Source organism: Solanum lycopersicum, chromosome 4 (genome assembly GCF_036512215.1).
Source record: "Solanum lycopersicum chromosome 4, SLM_r2.1".
In the NCBI taxonomy this organism is placed as follows: domain Eukaryota; kingdom Viridiplantae; phylum Streptophyta; class Magnoliopsida; order Solanales; family Solanaceae; genus Solanum; species Solanum lycopersicum.
The window spans coordinates 66,216,336-66,238,128 of NC_090803.1; the positions used below are offsets into that span (position 1 = coordinate 66,216,336).

The window sequence follows — 21,793 nt, forward strand, 5'->3', positions numbered from 1 at the left end:
TTATTATCTTTTGCTTACTATTTACAGGAAAGAGTCGGAATATACAATTGTAGAAATAAGTATAAAATGAGATATTATACTAACTCAACTATGGACTTTTCTCCAGAATACTATCTAACTATTTACCGCACTATTCAAACACCCGTAAAGTAAAGTTCACGTTGCCAATCAATATTGGCGCATACACATCTTGGAAAGCTAAAGAAATTTGAAAGTTTTCAAACTTGTTTAAGCTTTAGAAAGAAAAATCATTTCTTGTATAATATATACGGATTATTTAAACGAAAATTACATAAATACACGATTTAAAATATCTCAATTTCTAAAATTCACTAACATGTTAAAAGATTACAAAAACTTCTTCTCGGATGCATCTCTATCCCCTCTCAAATACATCCTGAATTCCTGATTTCTCTCAGATATATCCCTCCCTACCCCTCTCTAGTACTTCCCTCCCATCAAATAATGTATCATTTACAATATATCGAACAATCAAGAATATATCCGAAAGCAATAAAAATTCTGAAATTTCTGTAATCGGAAAACTTTCGAGATATGATATAATTAACTCCCGAATACATGATATTTTTTGTACTTTTAGACTTGAGAAAAAGAGTAAACAATAATGGAAAAATTACATAAATTAATACATTTTAAAAAATAATTACTGATTTTAGCGATACTTTTTGTTTATTACTATTTATAGCAATGCTTTGTTAAATCTGTAATATGTATTAAAAGTGAATTATGTATGCAATATATATGAATTATAATTGCTTTTTGAAATATATCATGTTTATTTGGTAAAAAATTGTCACATTGTATTATAAGTGTATTAAAATGTGTGATAAATGTATTATTCATCATTAAAATTTGTATTATATTTGAATACTAAATTTTTCTTTGTAATATGTATTAAACCTGTATTATAAATGAATTAAAAGTGAACAAGTGAAAAAAAAATATTATTGCTATAAATGGTAAATATTTTTTTATTATAGTATATTTATGTAAGTTTCCGAACAATAATTTTGGTCGGATAAAGATCCAAAAGGCTGGGCTCTCACATAATTCAGAGGCCCATCATACACGGTTGGGCCTCTTTCCTCATACAAGCCCACGTAAGCTAAGGTATGTCAGTTAAGTCTCTCGTGCTTCTTCTCTCCGATGTTGAGCTCGGAGCTGCGATGGCTTTGAGAAATCGCCAGCTATGGCAGCAAACGAAGATGATTTACAAAGTGACGATGGAGTATTATAGATTCTTTAGTTCGAAACCGAAAGTAGATTTGAGGAAGCTAAGGCCAATGATTCTGAAAAGGATTGAGGATCGGGCGAAAGATTATCCAGTGAAATCAATGGTTCCTGTTGCTGAAGGCGTCTTTAAGGCTCGAACAATACTCTATCATGGCGTTTCCGCATTAATGCAACGTTTCCCAACTTGGGCATGCAAGTAATTTCGTCCCCTTTTCCTTTTTTCTTTTTGGAAAAATTAACAAGTTTTGGGCAGAGATTTGTGTTAAAGCTGTTATCTTTATTGAATTTAGATCTAAAGGTAGTTTTTTTTATGCGTAATTGTGCGATTTAGAAATTACTCCATGAAGGTACTTTTCTGATTCTATACTTTTTAGTTGTGTGATGTTGCATTTTGGAGAGTAAATTTGATTAATTTTCAAAGTTAAACTAGATTACCTTGATTCGATATTTTAAAATGAAAGTTTAGATATTAAAAAAGTATAACGAAAGTACTATCAGTTGCCATTTTTTCTTATCAATGTGATAAAAATTACATCTTTATATGATAAGGAATACAGTAAAGAAGAAAAAAATCATTTTCAGAGCTTATGTAAGCATTCTTCTTATCATAAATAAGAACAATTGAAAGTGAATTATCATAAATAAGCATTAGGTGGTGGTTGAGCAATACAACAACAATGTTTGCTCACATCACATCCACAACTTTCATAATGAAAATGATCTCTACAATAGGCCACACAATCTTCACCAGTTGAACATTCCGCTTTATCATACAAATGATTCTGTTTTTCAACCTCCAAAGATTTTACCATTTGGCTGAAATTACAAAAAACCAAGCAAACCAAAACAAGGAAAATCAATGTACCCTTTGCCATCACAATTTTGAAGAAAGTGTAAGCAAGGGTTATGGGTATTTTTTCCTATAATAAAGTCTTAATGTTGTACATGTATTTATACAATATGAAAGATAGCAACATATACATTATTGAAGAATTTGTTGAAAAAATATTATTAGTATCTCAAAAATAATAAGAATTATATCTGCTATTAATTTTGGTCAAAAGAATCTATATATTGTTGAATAATATTATTAGTATCTCAAAAATAATAAGAATTATATCTGCTATTAATTTTGGTCAAAACAATTAATTCTGTATTTCTTAGCATTAATAACAACATTATCTGCTCTTATTTTTTGTCAAAATGTAACTGATTGCAAGCTTGCCATTAATGGGTTGGGTTTTGGAGATTGTGTGGGTCCTCATGGACATACACAATTTGTCTGCTTCTGAATGAAATAAGTTGGTATAGCCAAATATTAATGAGATGTATTGAACATTATGTAGCATTGTGAGTGTTTAGACACAACATGACACAGTTTCAGCTTATCGTGGACATGACCTTAGACATGAGGTAGTGGACGACAAGGGTTAGGGTAGAAGGTTAGTAGGTAGTGGTGCGCTATCTTGTTATCCGCCTATACTTGTAGTTGTAGTATTGTTTAGTTTCTTGTCCTTTGATCTCTTCTATTACTATATGATATTCTTGTACATCAATTATTGTATAATTTCGCTGTAGTTACTGCTTAGTATGCTTTGGCCTTTGTGATGCTTCACTTCCGTTCATTCTCTTTCTAGACTGCTTTGGACTGCTTTTCTTGAGCTGATGGTTTATCGAAAAAACAATCTCTATATCTGTAAGGTAGGGGTAGGGTTTGCTGACCCTACGCTGTGGCTATATTGAGTATGTTGTTGTAGCTTTTTGAGTGTAAATATGAGTGAAGTAGGTTAAGAAAGAAACAATTAGTTATTGTAGGTTTCTAAAAAGCTTATGTAGCTGGAGAAACAAAATAGTGAAAAGAACCTGGGGAACTGAGTCCATATGAGGCCAAGATTTTGCATTTGACTTGTAAATTCAAAGTTCTAGATTTTTAGTTCATTGGAGACCTGTTTAGTGTAATCTTGCGCTGTTTTGTCAATCAATTTTACTAGTTAAATATGTCACTTTGTTGAAGATTTTAATTTTGAAAGAAGATATCACAAGGTTTGTATGGTGAAAGTATGCGTAGGGATGTATGGTAAGTAACCTGCTTGAATTTGATATATTGATGTTGGAGCAAAAGGTACTTCAAATATTTTCAGGCTCTGGATTTAATAAATTAAAAGGGGGCATTTGAGCCTTTAAATAAGTACAAGTGTAAGTGCAAGACAGCACAAAGGGAGCGGAGTAAACGCAAGACAACAAGATGGCAAGATAAATGTGAAAAAAGGGATTAAATCTATACAACAAGAAAAAGTGAAGGCACTAAGCGAGGTATTGCGATGTCTACAACTGAAGATTTGGTTATATCTGGGGATGCCCATCCCCATGTTTATCACATCTCTTTTTAGTGGAAGTTAGGGAAAGCTTGACATGTCCGACTTATTTCTTCATAATATTTATCTGACAATATTAGCTTTGGAAATTGAGGCACTGGTGTTGAGTGTTGCTCTAATAAGGTCAAGAATTATAATTTATTTAGCAGTTGGATCATCTGTTGTGTAAATGCTTTTATTTGATTTGGCTCTTTTTGGCATCTTTATGTGTGCATTCTAGTTATAAAAAGCCATCGTCCGATACAATTGCATTTGGCACAATATTTTCTTCTTTCAATGGTAGTGAGCGAAAGGTGGTACCTGGGCGATACTTTTTTCTAACCTCCAAAGAGTTATTTTGTTGTAGATACTGTCCAGAAGTATATATTGGTGAGAATGGTCATTTGATACAAACTTGTCATGGTTACCGGCGGCGCGCTAAGAACCAGGCTCATGAGTGGATTAGAGGAAGCTTGAACGATATTCTAGTTCCAGTCGAGGCATTTCATTTGCGAACTATGTTTCAGAATATAATCAATCACCAAGAAAGATTTGATTATGATCGCATCCCAGCAGTTGTGGAACTGTGCTTGCAAGCAGGGGCTATTCCAAGTGAAGAAATTGTATGCGGAAGTAGTTTGCCCTCAATTGTTCCTTTTCAAGCTGACTCTTTGTCTGACGATGATTTGATGTTGTTGGGAAGAGAAACCTTGAAGGCATGGGAAGCACTTAGATCTGGAGTTCAGAGGCTATTGTTAGTATATCCAGCAAAGGTCTGTGAACATTGCTCAGAAGTTCATATAGGGCCTTCTGGACATAAGGCTCGTCTTTGTGGTGTATTTAAGTTTGAAAGTTGGCGAGGAAGTCACTTTTGGAAGAAGGCAGAAGTGGATCATTTGGTTCCTTCAAAAACCGTGTGGTACCGCCGACCCCAGGATCCTCCATTACTTCTGGATGACGGGCGGAACTACTATGGGCATGCTCCCGCTGTTGTTGATCTGTGTACTAAGGCTGGTATTATTGCTCCTTCCAAGTACCATTGCATGATGAAACTTGAAGGTCTATCAGCCCCGTCTCTGTGAAAGGAATGATGGGATCTTTCCTGCTCTTATTAATGCAGTTCAAAAAAACAACCGCAAGGTGGGTCTAAATTGGTTAATTCTTCTGAAGCCAAACTTACTTTTGCTATTCAGGCAACCCTAAAACTTGGATATAGAATGAAGATTTGGTGGGGTTGTGTTGCGCTCAAAATCGTCTCTAACACCAAAATATTTCATGAGGACAGGAATATCTTGTTGATATTCACAGGAGAATTACTTGTGTAATACTTGAGCAATTCTCATCAATGGAGCATTATATTTTGGTTGACTAGCCACTTAAATCCGTCTCTGGGTTCTTCAAGATCCAAATAGGGAAAATCGAAAGGAAGTACATTGATGCAGAAGGAAGAGAAAATGCAGCAGAAAGTGTACTCCTCATGGTCAGGAACACCATTGCTCAGGCAATATAGTTCCCATTGCATAGATTATGCATCTTTAAGCATTTTTTAGTTAAATATACATAAACTTTTTATGAGCGAAAACAGTTTTAAGTTGATTGTCTCACAACAACTGTTCTTCAAGATAACTTTTGATACTCCTCTCTGCTTTAGTGGAGTGAGGATGAAGCCTAACTAGGCTAAGGAAATTGTCATCCTGTGTCACATTCCTATACTTCCTGGTGATATGTAACATGATATCTGTAAGCAGGTGATTTGCAGTGAAATCGAAGTGGTGGATCTCTGTTTCGAAGAAACTATCTTTACAGGTTGAGTGTGTCCTCCAAGTGTTAAGAGTCATTTTGTAATAGATACTATCAACCCAGTGTCGTGTCTTTTGAACTCTTGAGATGTTTTAATACATATAGTAACTTTTGTCGGTATAATGCAATAGGTTTTGTACTGTTAAGTTTTAAGTTGTCAAGTTGGATTGACTGTGCGTACTTTGGCAGCTCCTAATCAAGCCATGTTTCAATACTTGTTAAAAAGAAAGTTCGCGCAGTTCGTGGGAATTGCTTTCATCACTAATCAGTTCAACTTCGCTAGTGGGCAGTTCAACTTCGCTAGTGGGCTTTCTGTCGTTGGATGACAAATTGGAAATTTATTATGAGCTTAATCTGTAAGGACTAAGGTTGTTTTTGTAACCCAAAGTTATCTGAGCTCTTGATGCCAATTGAAATGTTTAACCACCATTCATTTAGAGCAAGACTTGTCAAGCCCAAATAACAAAATTTTATTATGATAATTGACTGCCTCCTAATATCAACAATTTTCCAATTGTATCTTGGAAGTGTCACATTTTGTATTTAAGTTCCCACTGCATAATTTTGCAGCCAACAAAATGACTGTCTGACATAACCTCATTTGATATTTGTGATATAATTACTGGTCAATATTCATGTAAAGTTAACTAACTATATTGACCAATACAACAGTGTAACATGAAGAAGATGAAATGCTCCTGCTTTAACCTACATGAGTTGAGTTCTCACAAGTATGCTATTTTTCAGGCAATGCAAATAGTAAGACTCAAGATTGCAGTTCCTGTGAAAACCTTCTTTATAATCCATGAAAATCACCCTCAGAACAAGCAATAAACACAAACAAGAGAAAAAATGCAGGTGGTAGTCGAGATTATGATGGGGACAATCTTTCACATCCAAGTAGGTGACGATGCAACAGTGTTAGATTTGAAGATAGCAATACACAATCAAGAAAATGTTCCAGTTAATCGCATCCTCCTGCTACTCGACATAGGTGATGATCATCTTTTAATGAATGATGATCAAAAACCCCTTAGTGAATACAGTGTCCAAGATGGATCTCGTTTTCAGCTGATCTTTAAACCATTTGAAACTGAAAAAGACGGTGATGATACTGAAGCTGAAAAAGAAAATGATGATGCTGAAAAAGACGATGATGACATTGAAGCTGAAAAAGACAATGATGATGCTGAAGCTGAAAAAGACAATGATGATGCTGAAGCTGAAAAAGACGATGCTGCTGCTGCTGCTCATTATGATACTTTTGCTGCTGCTTATGCTGCTCTTGTTGGTAGTCCTCTTCCTGATATTGCTGATCCTGGTGATGACATGAGCAGAGAGGATGAAAGCAATGACAATAGTAGTGATGACAGTGGCAGCACAACTCCTAAAACTCCACATGAAGAGAGTACTGCTGAATCACCCGAGTATATATCAATCTCAGATTAGCTATATGAATGAACTCCTACAGTATCCGTTCTGCCTTTTCCAGTCTTATTTCACTCCAAGACTATTCTGTTACAGCAACTAAGTTATGAAGTCTAGAACTACTTCTTAACTATTTTCTTCTTATGTTAACTCAGAAACATGCATTACGTATTCCGAAAACAGGCCTCATATTGGTATCTGTATCGGGCATCTCCCTTTTTCTAGTATTGTAATGAAAATGACACTCTCAACACTTCATATTTCACTGTCTAGAAAATGTGAATCTACCAACCTAAGTTGCATATGTTAAGAGATCATGATCATCGATTAGCAATATCATGATGCTGGTGGTATAAATAATAGTAATACATAATATAGTAAGTCAATAACACGCGATATAATCAACACCAACCAGCATTTAAGCACCAAACACTAAATTTATTCAGTTGCAACACCCTAAACCACACTAATTGAGTAAAAACTTTTGTTATATATACATACACATTCATATATAAGTTCTACTTTGAAGTACCTTATCAGGAAATAACCTTTACAAACGCCGGCCAAGTAATTTGTAACTATTGCTCAAACAGATCCATGAAGTCTCATACCAAACAGCAAGGTACAATACCAGTTTGTCAAAGGATAACACAACACAAGGGTTGAAGCTGCATCACAAACTCTAGTGCTAAAAGAAGTCAAGATGCCTAAATACCAAAACTAAATAATAGTCATCTAAAATGTCTATATGCATCATAAAAAGAATAATATCAAATAATAGCTATATGACTTTAAATGAGGACAATAACTAAATAGGCTTGTAAGGTGATCATTTCTTTTTGCAAACAGTCGTTACTTCAATGCCCTTGCTGCTAGAATCCCGCTGTGCTTCCAGTAGCCACTCAATAGACGAGATGAACCAAAGAAATGATATGAAAGCTACATATTAGCAAGCCACTAAATAAGAAAGGAACAAATACTGCAAAATTTTCGAAGTTGATAAGAAGTTGGTATTACACATTGAGTTCTCAAAAGAAGTTGGTATTACACATTGATCCAAAAGGGGAATCAACTGAGCCTACCTGTATGAAAAGACAAATAGCAAGACACAGAATATCACTGGCCTAGATCTCAATCAGAGGTCTATTTCAGCTGCTGCTACTATACTGAACCATCTGGGAATGCATCCAGAGCATCCTGCTTGCCGTTGACATAGTACTCAACAACTGCTTTCATTCTAGGAAATTTGTCCGGGTGATAGTTAACATGAACTATAACTGGTTTCAACTTCTTCAGATTAGCATCTTTTCTTACAGTCTTGAATAGGACCTTGCTATTCATGAACAGGTAGATATCCATTGTTCTCCTGGAAGCGTAAAGGCCAATATACCCAGGATGTGATGGAAAAGCTAGCTCTTCATTGAAAACTGCCTGGTCCCAGGAATTTGGCTGAGTAGTAAGCCGATCAGCAACCCGATCTAAGAGCTCGATTGAAGGAATTGTTGGCCGAATATAAAAGAAACCAGAATTATAAACCCATATCCTCATTGTATGTGCATATCGAGCCCAACCCATTGATGGTTCATCAAAAACATCATTATAACCATAAGCTGTCATATTATTGTGACCATCTGACATTGATTCAACATCTGAATCACGATATAAATGATCAAAAGGATTTTGCAAATACACAATATCGACATCAGAAAGGAGGACACCGTAACCAAGCTGCAAAAACTCCCTCAAAATTCGGAACTTCAACCCTGAGACAGCGTGGTTGCCTCCACTTTTTCCAATAAAATCAACATTCTCATCAGGGTCCCTTTTATAAACTGGGACGTCATTTTCCTTGCAGAACTCCACTATAGCGTCATCTAAAGCCACGACCAGATAATTGGGAATACCCACTTTTTTAATACTGTTGAACCAAACCTCCAACATGGATTTCACATTTGAATTAGCAAGTGCAACTATGACCTCTTTGCCAACTGCAATCTCTGCCAAGAGCTTTGCTAATCTTGGGTTCACTGACTCATCAGGCATAACAGGAGGGTTAGTTCTCAAACTTTTGACAGTTCCAAAAGGTCCAGCTTTCTGAGGTTGACTCGACACCACCAGTTGCTCCTGTGTACGACCATTTCCCTGCTGAGCCGCCTGAAGCTTTTGATTTAGCTCTCTCACCTGCTTTTGCAACTCTGCATTCTTTTCAGTCAACTTCCTATTTTCAGATTTCATCATGTTTACCCCCTCCGTGGATTCACAGTTGAGCGAGTCAACCTAGGAATCAAATTGAATCTCTAATTAAGGAGCTATAAAAATAATTCAACACTTATCAAGCAACATCCACACGTTATATCCAGTTCCAACATAAAAACGACAACCATAATTAACATTTGTCCTTTTATATATAAATGAAGATTTACACATGCAATCTAACAAAGGATACCAGCTGACTAAATTCCTAACTACACCCTCATAACTTCATACACGCCACCTAAATGCAATTCAAAGACAGAGTAACAATACAACTCTAAGAAACAACTACATTAATTAACCTCAAGAAAAACAAAACTCCCCTAAGCTCTTACAACAACATACCAACGTAACCAGTGTAATCCCATAATTGAGGTCTGAGAAGGGTAATATGTACACAAACCTTTGCTCTTACTACAACAACAACAACACCACACCCAGTGTAATCCCCAATTGGAGACTGTGACGGTAGGATGTATGCACACCTTACCCCTTCTTCGCTCTTTCTTAGTCTAGTACAGCAACAACACACCGAATATAATCACAAAAGTGGAGACTGGAAAGGGTAGGATGTACGCACACCTTACTACATCTTTGGTCTTACTTAGTCTACTACAACAACAACAACAATATACCCAGTGTAACCACGGGAAATGGAGTCTCGGAGAGGTACACAGACCTTACACCCCACCACCTTTGCTCTTAGTCTAGTAAGCAGAGATGTCAATACAAGTAAATAACACAATTCTATCACAACCCAATTATATAAGTAACCCAAATTAACTGAAAACTCACCTGAAGATTAGATTTAGAAACAGGGTGACTTTGAGACCTTGGATCGGGAGAAAAAAATCCATTAGGATACAAGAAAGCAAACACACAACCCAATAAAACTCCGATCGCAATTGCTCCAGCAATTCGAGATCCTCTTATAGATTGACCATACTTCTCCCTACGACCCGCCATTTTCTCTTCACTTTTCAAGACAAAATATCCCTTTCTTTTTTTCTTTTTTTTTCTATAACATGAAGTAAAGATTACTCAAAACATTAAACAACAAAAAAATTAAAATGGGTCTTCAAGATTTAAGCCCAAGATGCAAAAAAGTTTGGATCTTGGTGATCTTTGATTATTATTATTGAAAATAATCTAAGTATTTGAATTTATTTTTGTATGTAAGAAGTGAGTGAGTCGTCGGAAGGGGGGCTCAGTGGTTAGTGGCACCGTTGTGGTAAGAATATTTTATACAATTTGGGTTTATATTTGGTGTTTTGTGGAGCAGAGTATAGGTGAATTGAATAGTTGTAATATTCTTTCTGTTTTATAAAAATGGAAAATTATTTTTATTGGGATAACTATTTATAAAATAATTTACTTTTAAGTAAAATAGAGAGTGATTTATCATGTCATGTTATAGTTTTGGGTGTTTTTTTCGGTGATCTTCTAGCCTTAGAAGAAGTTGAGTTTGTCTTGGGTACGTGCATTGTCCTCTTTCGATAAGTTAGTTTAGGAGATTTTTTAAAAAAAATTATTTGGTGACATTTAGGGTTACCTTCATTGAATTATTTGAATTTGAATTACAATTCTAATCAAAAAGTAAAATAAGCCGAAGAAATTACGATATTCTGTTGATATGGAATCTATTTACTTAAAGTCATTAATATTGATATTTATATTTGAATTTTGCTCAATAAATAAGTTAAAATAGCTTCTTCTTTTTTTTTAAAAAAAAAAAAGATTTTTATTGAGGCACCACGAATACCCTAAAATATTTGGCCAATTACAAGAGGTACGTTTGGACAATTTAAAAAATATAAGTAAAAATTAAGTGATGATCTTAAAAAAAAAAAAAAGGAAGAAGAAATATGTGCATGAATCAACATTTTTTCATCATTCAGTATTTGACTGATTCAAATTTAAGTCAAAGAATTTTATTTTAAGAATAAAATATTTTTAAGTCAAAGATTTCTAATTTAAGATGACTCTCTAATTACGTTGTTATGGAAAATTATTAAATGATTTGATAAATTTGAGGATTAGGTGGTGGTTTTGATTTTTTTAAATAGATTTCCTTATTCAAAAAGCACATTTAGGTGGTTGCTTCCATTTAGGTCATATTTAATTGCCATATTGACACTTTTTTTTATTAAATATTACAATCTAAAAAAAAATTATCAATAAATTTTGAAATTCTCTACTTATAAAACTATACAAATTATATTATTGTATAAATTCTGAAACTATGACTAACTATATTATATGAAGCTATCAATAGTGGTCCTATCTAAAATTAGGAAGAGCTAGAAATTAGTCATGTTGGTTAAGACCAACTTGTATCAATTATATGTTTAATTATATAATTTAACTATTTGAATTCCTCACTTATAAATCATGTGATAATTATATCGTTTTGACTAATTATATCAGTTTATTAAAGAAAAGTTGTACATATTTTGCCAGTTGTCTTTAGTACTGGCTGTTTTTAGAGTTAGGCAGCCTTCTAGTACTAGCTGTTTTTATATAATTATTATGATCTTTTGATAATGGAATATCATATTAAAGGTCAAACTTAAATTTCAAAAAAATACATAACAAGGATAATTTAGTTTCATATGAATGAATATTACTCTCTCAGTCTTTAGTTCTTTTCACGTCCATTAAAAAAAGAAATTACAAGATTATATAGTTTATGAAAATATTCCTAGTTGAAAAAAGTAGACTGATTTTTCCTCTTAAATATTGTACATACTTCTTAAATATTAGTGTAATAATTAGAGAAAAAAAACGTAGTCGATGTATTTCCACGTATGGGGCACAGAAAAAGCTAAGTGTACACAGACATTATTCCTTTTACCTCGTAGAGAAAGAAGAAACTGTTGGCGAAAGAAACTCAGAAGGTTGACACAAATTAAAATTCCAATAAAGAATGAAGATATATGCTGTAAGTTTCGTATAGCCTTAATGGCAATTCCAAAATGTACAAAAATATTACCAGTAAATTGCCAAAAGAACAATATATACACGTGGAAAAACACTTATATGGCTACGCATGAACTCATCCATTCTGCATCAAGCACCAAAACTGACTGCCATGCCAAGCCAAGCAATTTGAATTTCACAAAGACGAAACTGTTAGTCGATATAGGTATACAACAATCTAGGTTGCGCAGACTCTTCACTTACGTTGCTGAAGCAGTGTCAGATTCTTCAAAAGTACACTACTTTTGGAGAATCCAACACGCACACTACACATTTTTGAAGAGTCTGAGCAACATAGTATAAAATCTCTCTAACTAAATCTTCAAGCTGTTGGAGTTTTCCTGCATACAACAGAAAGTAAAAGCATCAGGTTCCTTCTTGTTTGAGAGTTCTGAAGCTGCACACAAGTAACATATAGCAAAAGATCAGCTTCTAACATTTTGGTAGTTGAGTACCTGTTCATTGTGCAAGCGGATTCAGAAGGTAATCAGAAAGTGAGTTTCTCCTGTCACAGAAAAATTAAAATAAGTACACAGTGGCGAAGAACATATGCCATCTACTGGTTGAAAGCAATACTCTGCATAAAGTTTGACAAAACACTAGACAAAGAGCTATTTTCATTCTTCTGCACAGATACCATGCAGTATGCACTACTAAACAACTATCTCCTTTTTCAATCAACAAATTCTTCCCAGGATTGAACTCCGAGGTTATAGTGAATAGATAAGACTGAGATACTTGTGTTTCTGGCAGGAAAAATGAACCGAGCAAATAATGAACATAATGAGTTGACATGTCAGTTGGTCAGGGTATAGTTTCCTCGTACATTTTTGTCACTGGTGATGTAAGACACCACCACTGTTACGTCGTCCAACTTCCCACCATAGAAACGGATGCCAGCATCTTGGGCTGCAGCAGAGAAAGGGGATTGCCTGTTTTTGTCAAGTGCTCTTTCCCGAGCCAATGCAGCTATCTTCTGAGCTACAACCTGAGGTGGTAAGTGAGCTCTCCTAGCGTGCACCACTACTGCAGTTATATCGCTGGTATACAAATTGTCAAACAACCCATCAGTTCCAGCAATGATGACATCTCCTGGAGCAACAGGTATTTTAAACACCTGCACCAGAAGCCAACCATTCAGTTTTATAGAGATAGACTACAGATCGACTGAATGGGAGAAAGTAAAATTCAAGCGACAGTCATAAGTCAACAACAACCCACATTTATAGTTGACAGAATATTAAACTAGGTATAAACACATAACAGTATTAGGTCAGATTGCAAAATAATGTCAGTCAGATCATCCAAAATTTAAGTCATCTAAGAGCACGTTAGTTCATCCAAGAAACAAAGGAGAGAGTGAGAAGGGTATTAACATAAGTTGATTAAAAAGAATGACAATGTTCCAGAGTGTGAAAGCACCTCTCCAGATTCGGCTCAATGAAGAAAATGAATAATTTTGTTTTCATAAGGTGTAATGAGGAAAATGAAGAATGAATAAAGATTGAGATACAAACAGGGTTTTTCAGCAATTATTTGATGATCACTATTTATCATAAACCAATCCCCAGTTCACAATTTTTATTTTTCTTATCATTGAAAAAAATCTTTAATTGTACGATTTAGATATTTCGCATTTCTTGAAAATGTGATTTGATTGATTGTGATTTGTCTCAATAACCATTTGTTCGAGTTGTAACTTGTCTACTAGGACAGTTTATGGAAAGCAAGAACTGACCTCCCCCGAAGTTGGTGAATCACCGCCAGTACCACCACTCTCCAGCTGATATGTAAAATTGAAATCATGCTGCTGCACAGGGGATTTTAGAACAGTACATCCATCTCTAATCACCATAAATCCGCTATCTCCTAAGTTAATGGCATGGAGACCCTGAGACGATAGAAAAATGATAAATTTAGCATACATAAAGATATAAACTTCTAAATAGCTTAACATCTTTTTAAGTTCTTTGCCATTTTACTGGCTAAAGTACTTCTCCATACCTAATGCTGGTTGTAAACAATGGCTAATAGGTCCAAAAGTCTTTTGTCTAAAAGAAACTTAATTATTAATGGACATCTCAGCATCTAACTGAACCAACTAAAAACCGTTTAGTCTTATATCTGAACTCCATCAAGCTACTCTTGTGTCCCAGAAAGGCAGTGTCACTTTTATCTTTGGGCCATCTGAAAGTAGTATCCACATTCCTTAAAGGGAAGGTTTTATCACATGTATAGAGCTCAAAAAGTTATCATGGATGGACCCATGTGTTTCCTCAATAAAATTTTCTTGCTTCTATTTCAGAAACCCCAACATGTTCCACTAACAAATAAGTACCAGATAAACTCCAATCCACAACCATTCTCTTAATAACATTCCGGTGCTGAAGCACAAGTAGTCAAGTACTAAATATTAAATTGGGAAATCGTTTCTCTACTAATGCATCTAAGGCCAAGAATAGTAGATACAGAATTACTTATATACCTGATCTGTAAGGGCAATAATGCAGGCAGTTGAGGACCCTTTGGCTCTTGTGAGTGTATAAGCTTTCTCCAGGACCCTGGCTGGATCTACTGAACCTTTTGGTTCCTCGCGAATTGCCATTACTGCGTTTGCCATCAGTTCTCGAGAGTATTCTCCAGCATCAACACCAACATCAGCCCATCCACCAACACCATCAGCTATGCCAATTACTTGTTCATCAATGCAAATGAAATGAGCATCCTCTCCACCTTTTTCTTCTTTATCAGGGTGAGGCAGGTAAGACGATCCTGAATCAAGCTTCAGGCTTCTGTCAATATGGATTTTCCTGAAATATGACAGTAGAACCCAATTACTAAGTACAAATTCGTAGAACTCCAAAGCTGACACCTCAATAGCATGCTCTCATTTAGTGATAGTTCTGTGGTGCTACAAATAAATTGGCAGTACGTGAAGCAACAAATTAGAGACATCTACACACTCAGCAATGGAAGTAATAGAGGTAGAAATAAGCTTAAGAAAAGACAACGAGATGTGAAGGATTCTAGTATCTGTCCAGTAAAAAAAAAGTCAACTTGAGAAACTTCAGGATGAAACCTTAAATCCCACCTGAACTCGGGTAATGACTTGCCAATTGAATCAGGTTACAAACGGATAGGCCCATATCAGTACCTACAGAAACTTGTCTTAATTGAATAACTATAGCAAAGTTGAGAGACATACTGTTCAGAAGAATTTGCTGAACTTGCACGTTGTACCTCACGCAGAGAGTTATCAAAGGACACATCAGGAGCAGCACCAGCAGAGATACATGCAGCTGAAGAACTGTGAAAACCCTTGAGCCCAAATGTACGAGGAATAGCACTGATCCCAGAAATATTCTTTCTTTGATTAACTATATTCAAATTTGTCTGTGCTGCAGCAAAAGCTCCAGGCCTTACAAACACATGCAGGTCAGACAATCTTGCAGATGGCACAGAAGAGAAGGACTTCCCGAACAACAACCGCTCTTCAGAAAAAATCTCCACCAATTGAAGCCCCCTTTCTTGCCCAGAAATGGATTTCCTAATTCCCTGCCTCAATGCACCACCTACTCTAAAAAGATAATTACTAGGCATATTGGTTTATCAACTACAACAAATTTGCTCGCACTCGTTTATAAGAGAAACACAACCAGTATCACAGAACACAGGAAATATCAGTACTCCCAAACGCCTGTTAATACACATCAATTTGGTCTTCGCTTGAAAACAACATAACCACCTGCAGAACAGGGTAACCAATATTAGGAGGAAAAAGTAACAAAAATATAGTAGAGGATATAGGTAGGACATTGTTATATCCACTATATTTCATGTCAAACAATGGTTGCTTACGGTACCATCTTAATAAGCAAAAAACTCAAGAATTCTCTAAGAAACAAAGTGTGAGCACATCTATCTCGGCCTTGATGGGTAGTTACCCAAAATCCATGCTTGTGAACCATCCCGGCTCAAGACCATAATTACTAAAAAATAATTTCAAACTAAAACCACATGAAAAAACTAGTCCATTATCTGCAACAAAAAGACATATAGTTGACTAGAAGCCTAGAACCCATAGAAGTGGGAAAATAAAATAAATGCCTAAGCTTGTCACACAATTGGCCATCCTCATTGAAAAGCAAACATACACAATAATACAACAACAACACCAACACCAACATACTCAATGTAGTCCCGCAAAGTGAGGTCTGGGAAAGATATACACACACCTGACCTCTACCTTAGAGAAGGTTGTTTCCAATAGAAACTCGGCTCAAAATAAAAACAGCCAACAGAAATAACAGAACAGATAGTAGCAGAGCAATACTACAACAAAATAATACTGTAATCAACTACATGAAACTAACATATAATAACAGAAATCGAAGAAATAAACACAATACCTTATAAAGAATCAAAGCACAGAATATGATACCTCATATCAAAGCTCCAAACAGACTAAAGGAAAGATAATTTTATTCAGAATCTCATAAATCTCCACAATTTTCCGTTACAGGAAACATAGCTGTAACGTCCCTATCTGTAGTTGTAGGAAATCTAGTTTGACTAAAAAAAACTAGACATACCATTTCCTAAAGGAATCTGATTATAAATTCCATTCAAACAATTTAGGTCTCTTAAACAATAAAGGGGTTTCACAATAGAACATTTTCAGTGATTCGAGCTTATCAAGAATCACAAGAACTCAAAACATCAAAGCCCTTCAATATAAAAATAGAAAATTTATTCCTGTTTGAATATCAAATCCCAAATTTCTAATTCTAAACAGTTAAGATTTCTTATTCGACTTCGAACAAACATTCAATAACAAAAACACCCAAAAACAAAAGAAAACAATAAAAGGGGTTTCAAGATTGCACCTTTTCAATCCAAATCACCCAGAAAAAAAATTTGGAAGCCACAATACTACAAAACAAAACAATAAAAAGGGTTTCAAGAATGCACCTTTTCAATCCAAAAAAATTCCAATCTTCTTCAAATAAGTTCTATTGAGTTGGAGCTCAAATGTTCAACTCAAAAAACTTTTCATTTCACCAACAAAACCCTATATATACCCAATGGAAACTTCTGACTTTGTCTACCAAATTTGAAAAAATTGAGAAAATTTGGAAATCCTTTTATATTTGTGGTGTCATTAATAATAACCATTGATTATGAAAATAATATGGCAAAATAAAAGGAAATGTAAATATGACGATTTCAGTCCTCGCACATTTCTCGAATCTGTTAATTGATGCTCAACCAGTCATTGAATATGGAGGGTATTTTGGTCATTTTCAATATGAATACAACAATGAACATCTTAAGTTAATATTTTATATGGAAACCGACTATAATTGCTTGATTCGTCCAATACGGAAAGGTACTGCCACCAATCTCGTTTGGTAAATAATTTTTAATTACAAATTTATTAAAATAATAATAAATTTAATTAATTTATTTTGTAATTGTAACATTAGTAATTTATAAATACTCGTTAAATAATTTTTAACTTTTGGTAAATAATTTTTAATTACAAATTTATTAAAATAATAATAAATTTAATTAATTTATTTTGTAATTGTAACATTAGTAATTTATAAATACTCGTTAAATAATTTTAAAAAAGTTTAAGTACAAGTTAAACTAGTGGTGTTTGAATAAAAAAAAATCTTCTCAAATTTTCACATAAATCTATTTAAAATGGACTACTTTAGAAGAAAAAAAAGTCTATTAACAATAAAATACATTTGAAATTGACTATTTCGTAGCGAAGAAGCTTATTTTCAACTTGGATTGATTTTACTTGTCCACCTAGCTATCTCCCAAATAGAAGAAATGTTATAAATATCTTTTATATTTTATTTTTAGAGTATTTTATTTCTTTTTATTATTATTATTTGACTTTAAAAATACTTATTATGCACTTCCGAATTTGAGGGACTTGAAGAATCTTTGCGACTATATATAAACACATTAAGTTTGTCGATAATCAAAGAGACATATCTTATCAATAAAGGTATTTCTTTACTTACAATAAATCTCGATAATATTCTAATCATCGTTGCGTAGTTATGTTATCCATATTTTTTGTTAATAGTTGAGAAAAATGTTTCACTTAAGTTTGCTAAAATTAACCTAACTTTGAATCATGCTCACATGGATGGGGTTTTTATGTTTGGTAGTTCAAATTTCAAAAGTTTGAAACAACTATTGATTGATGTCCCAATCTTGCGTGTGAAATACTTAGTGTATCGAGCTATTTTTTTTCCTTTTCGAGCAGCTAGACAGCTATTGATTAATGCCAACCTTAGTGTCATCTCCATATTTATTATACTTGGATGAGTAACAAAGTTCTTGTGGTTCAATCAAGAATAAATTCTGTTAAAGGCTAATAGACAGACAATACAAAAACTATAAAATACAATTAAAATATCAATGTCAAGGACTAATTCCACGGGATACCTGTCGCCTCCCACACGTCAAAAAATTTAGGATGGCACATGCATTGGTTTACTTGTTAGAGAAACATGAATATGTAAAAACAATAGTGATATTATGGGACATGAATAGAGCAGAATGAATGATTCATATAATCGATCCAAACTTGTTCATAATTGAAGCTAAGATATATCGTCAATGGACAAACTCATCACTCAGTGACGAGTAGCTACATTTTAACTTAAATCTTCCTAAAGAGGACAGGAGCACCATACTGGGGCTGTATAGTAAGACGCATGGTTGGAGCATGAACATATGAAGGTGATAATGCAAGGGAGAAATTCTTAACTATCATTGCCAGGATGATTTTGGCTTCAACCATGGCTAAGTTTTGCCCAACACAAACTCTTGGACCTAATGCAAAAGGGAAAAATGAAGCCAAATGCTTACGAGACTCGACAAATCTCTGAGGGTTGAATTCCAGTGCATCTTTCCCCCATATCTCAGTGTCATGATGCACAGCAGCTAGTGCAACATAAAATTGAGTATTCGCAGGAATTTCAAGGTCTCCCAACTTGATGTCTTTAGAAGTTCCTCTTGTCAATGCGACTACCGGTGGGTAGAGTCTCAATGTCTCATTGAGTATCATTGTCACCTATTAGAGAACAAACATAAGTAAAATTTGCAATATGTCACCCACGTTAGGAACTACCACTTGAAAAGTGAAATAGACAATGAGCCTAATGCAATCCTAAAAGTAAACTCATGAGGTGAGGATTACCAAAAGAACATTTACTCCTGCAATAATGTTGGGACACTCAACACACATAGCATGCTTGATTGGACACTACGCCCACTCGGAACATAGACAACATAACATGGAGCCAAACGTTGGATAAATCAATAATAGGGATGACTGCGACTTTGATACCATGTTAAAAGAAATGAAACTTAAACCCAAATGTACCCCAAAAGCTAGCTCATGAGTTGAGTTGCCAACCCTCAATTAATGTGTTGAGAAACAGAACAAATAGATAAAAGAATTGAACTTACAATCTTGAAATCATTCAGATTCTCTGCACTTGGAAGGTTGTTACCCTTACAAACTCGGAAAACTTCTTCTCGAGCTTTATCTTGCCACTCTTGATGCAATGCTAGAAGAAGAAGTGTCCAAGTTAATAAGACAGAAGTAGTTTCCTTCCCAGCAAAGTAAAATGTCTTGCATTCATTAATGACTTCTTCCATCCCAAATCCGTGTTCTTCTTCACTAGCAGAGATTAGCAAACTAAGAAGACTTTTAGAATTTTCTCTCCCTTTACTACTCTCAATCAGCCTCCTTACTGACTCTCGAGTTTCTTTCTCTATTCTCCATCTCATCAAGTTATTTTTCGTGGGCAAATACCTGTTAATTTATTAACAGATCTCTTATCCATTAAATTGATGAATAAATTAAAGCATTCATGCTTAAATACTCATTTCACAATTGCCAAATTAGTTCAACACAACAAAGCTTATATGATCACTTACCTAAATCCAGGAAGGTAGACGCTTCGTATTGCCTGCAAAGTAAGAGATATTTGTTGCTCTTGCAACTCAAATATGCGTTTCCCCTCTTCAAAGCTACTCCCAAAAGCTGTTCTAGATATAACCTCAGCTGAGAGATCATTCAATTCTTTGAAGACATCTATTTCAAATTCTTCCTTCTCTTCATTTTCCTTTTCCCATTTCTTCAATGCCTTGATAACACTAGTCACAATATCCGGTACCCAAGCCTGCCATTCATCAAAACTTAAGTAAAATAAAAAAAATGCTTTGACTTATAAGTATAGGTATAGGTGCTACTTTATAGTACAGAAATGAGAAGATCAAGTTCTAGTCATACAAATTCGAAATCAATACAAAGTAAAAATAGTGTGCTCAATGATGAACAGATGGAAGAAGGTATAATGCCATGGAGTGGGCAATACACAAATTTCATGTAAAACAAGTTAACGACTAAATACACATTGAGATTTCATCGAGGAAAGAGCGTGATAGGTAATTGAGAGACAAAGCTAGCCTATTCTTGAAGGACTTAGTGTTCGGAGAACATATTTATAGTTTATAGAAGTTGTTGCTTTTTACCACTATTTTTCATATGGAAAATTTTGATCAAATAGCCAATCTAAGACAAAAAGAATAAGATTTCTGATATGTTAGCTAAACTGATATAACATGCCTAAAATACACAGAATCTTATGGTTAGAGGGAGAAAGGGGCAAGAATTTTGAGTATATATTCTGAATAATTATTTATACATATTACGTGGAGTTTTTCAACACAATCCAGCTTTAAGGCTAAAGCTATTAGGTTCTTTCAATCCGCAAATCAGACAAGCAGCATTTGTTATGTATTCCAAATACATGTGAATCCACTTTGAGTAATTAGAGCCTAAACTAGTGAGATTTATGTAATTTTTCTTTTTTAAATGCATTTTTCAGCAAAACTTCATTGACATTTTGTTTCTCTCAACAAAAAAAAAAAACAAAAAAAAAACAAAAAAAACAAAACAAAACTTAACCAAATGGGTTTTAGTGAAGATAAATGGATCACCTTAACAACCTCCATGTTAAAAGCCTGGTTTGCAATCTTCCTATGTAAAGCCCATTGTTCACCTCGCAAACCAACAAGGCCTTGTCCAAACAACTGCTTAGTTTGTGGATCAAATTCAACCTTATCCACTGCTTTATTCACGAAAAGCCCTTTAATTATATCCGGGTCAGAAATAGCCAATCGGGGCTTCGACCCGAACCACCACAAAAAAGTCTTCCCGTAAACGGCGGACCAGTTGTAGTAATGAGGAGCAATTCGATGCAGTATGTTGTGATTGAACGGAATTGATTTCGATTCAGCTTCACTAATCTGCTGTTTGATTTCCTCTGTGTTTCCGTAGATCAAACGGTAGCCGGGACCTCTGATTCCTTGCTTCCTGAAGTGTTTTTCGAACTTCAATGGAAGGTAAATCACTGAGTATATGAACTTGAAAAGGAACGTTACGGGAAGAAATAGCAAAATCGTAAAAACTGTGAGATACATCGGAGAAGAATTTCAGTTTTCCGGTGGTTCTGGTGGCCGGGAAATGAGAAAAAGTGGCGTTCCACGGCGGAGGAGGAGGACGTGGGATTAAAATTGTGATTTGAGGAATCGTTGTAAAAGAAATGAATAAACGGACAAGGCTAAAATACGTATTCGATGATACAAAATTACCAAGAATCCATCTATTGCTCTAAAATGTCCTT

General features: G+C 34.7%; 4 protein-coding genes across 6 annotated transcripts; 1 reads left to right on the forward strand and 3 right to left on the reverse strand.

The window, feature by feature from the left end:
* The first annotated feature begins 1,023 nt into the window (after positions 1 to 1,023).
* LOC101253278 (APO protein 4, mitochondrial) lies at positions 1,024 to 7,094 on the forward strand. Of its 2 annotated transcripts, none has more exons than XM_004238189.5 (2): positions 1,024 to 1,450; positions 3,976 to 5,637. In XM_004238189.5, the coding sequence occupies exons 1-2, from the start codon at positions 1,134 to 1,136 to the stop codon at positions 4,688 to 4,690; spliced, it is 1,032 nt and encodes a 343-aa protein (XP_004238237.3). In that variant the 5' UTR covers positions 1,024 to 1,133; the 3' UTR covers positions 4,691 to 5,637. The 2 variants fall into 2 exon arrangements, with proteins under 2 accessions (XP_004238237.3, XP_069153548.1); XM_069297447.1 differs by lacking the exon at positions 3,976 to 5,637 and adding an exon at positions 6,156 to 7,094 and having other exon boundaries at positions 1,312 to 1,450.
* Positions 7,095 to 7,830: 736 nt separating this feature from the next.
* On the reverse strand, positions 7,831 to 10,563 carry LOC101253890 (arabinosyltransferase RRA3). The gene is made up of 2 exons (XM_004238191.5): positions 9,885 to 10,563; positions 7,831 to 9,113 (listed from the first exon to the last, which is right to left on the reverse strand). Exons 1-2 carry the CDS (start codon positions 10,053 to 10,055, stop codon positions 7,998 to 8,000), a joined length of 1,287 nt encoding a protein of 428 aa, XP_004238239.2. The 5' UTR covers positions 10,056 to 10,563; the 3' UTR covers positions 7,831 to 7,997.
* A 1,424-nt stretch (positions 10,564 to 11,987) lies between these two features.
* On the reverse strand, positions 11,988 to 17,296 carry LOC101253583 (probable protein phosphatase 2C 55). 2 transcript variants are annotated; one of them, XM_004238190.4, is made up of 7 exons: positions 17,040 to 17,296; positions 15,274 to 15,813; positions 14,554 to 14,878; positions 13,807 to 13,959; positions 12,895 to 13,185; positions 12,524 to 12,573; positions 11,988 to 12,409 (listed from the first exon to the last, which is right to left on the reverse strand). In XM_004238190.4, the coding sequence occupies exons 2-6, from the start codon at positions 15,666 to 15,668 to the stop codon at positions 12,556 to 12,558; spliced, it is 1,182 nt and encodes a 393-aa protein (XP_004238238.2). In that variant the 5' UTR covers positions 15,669 to 15,813; positions 17,040 to 17,296; the 3' UTR covers positions 11,988 to 12,409; positions 12,524 to 12,555. The 2 variants fall into 2 exon arrangements, with proteins under 2 accessions (XP_004238238.2, XP_010320378.2); XM_010322076.3 differs by having other exon boundaries at positions 16,955 to 17,248.
* Positions 17,297 to 18,644: 1,348 nt separating this feature from the next.
* Positions 18,645 to 21,777, reverse strand: LOC101254196 (cytochrome P450 734A1). Its single transcript, XM_004238192.5, has 4 exons — positions 21,108 to 21,777; positions 20,043 to 20,287; positions 19,569 to 19,917; positions 18,645 to 19,170 (listed from the first exon to the last, which is right to left on the reverse strand). The coding sequence occupies exons 1-4, from the start codon at positions 21,588 to 21,590 to the stop codon at positions 18,757 to 18,759; spliced, it is 1,491 nt and encodes a 496-aa protein (XP_004238240.2). The 5' UTR covers positions 21,591 to 21,777; the 3' UTR covers positions 18,645 to 18,756.
* Between the last annotated feature and the right edge of the window lie 16 nt (positions 21,778 to 21,793).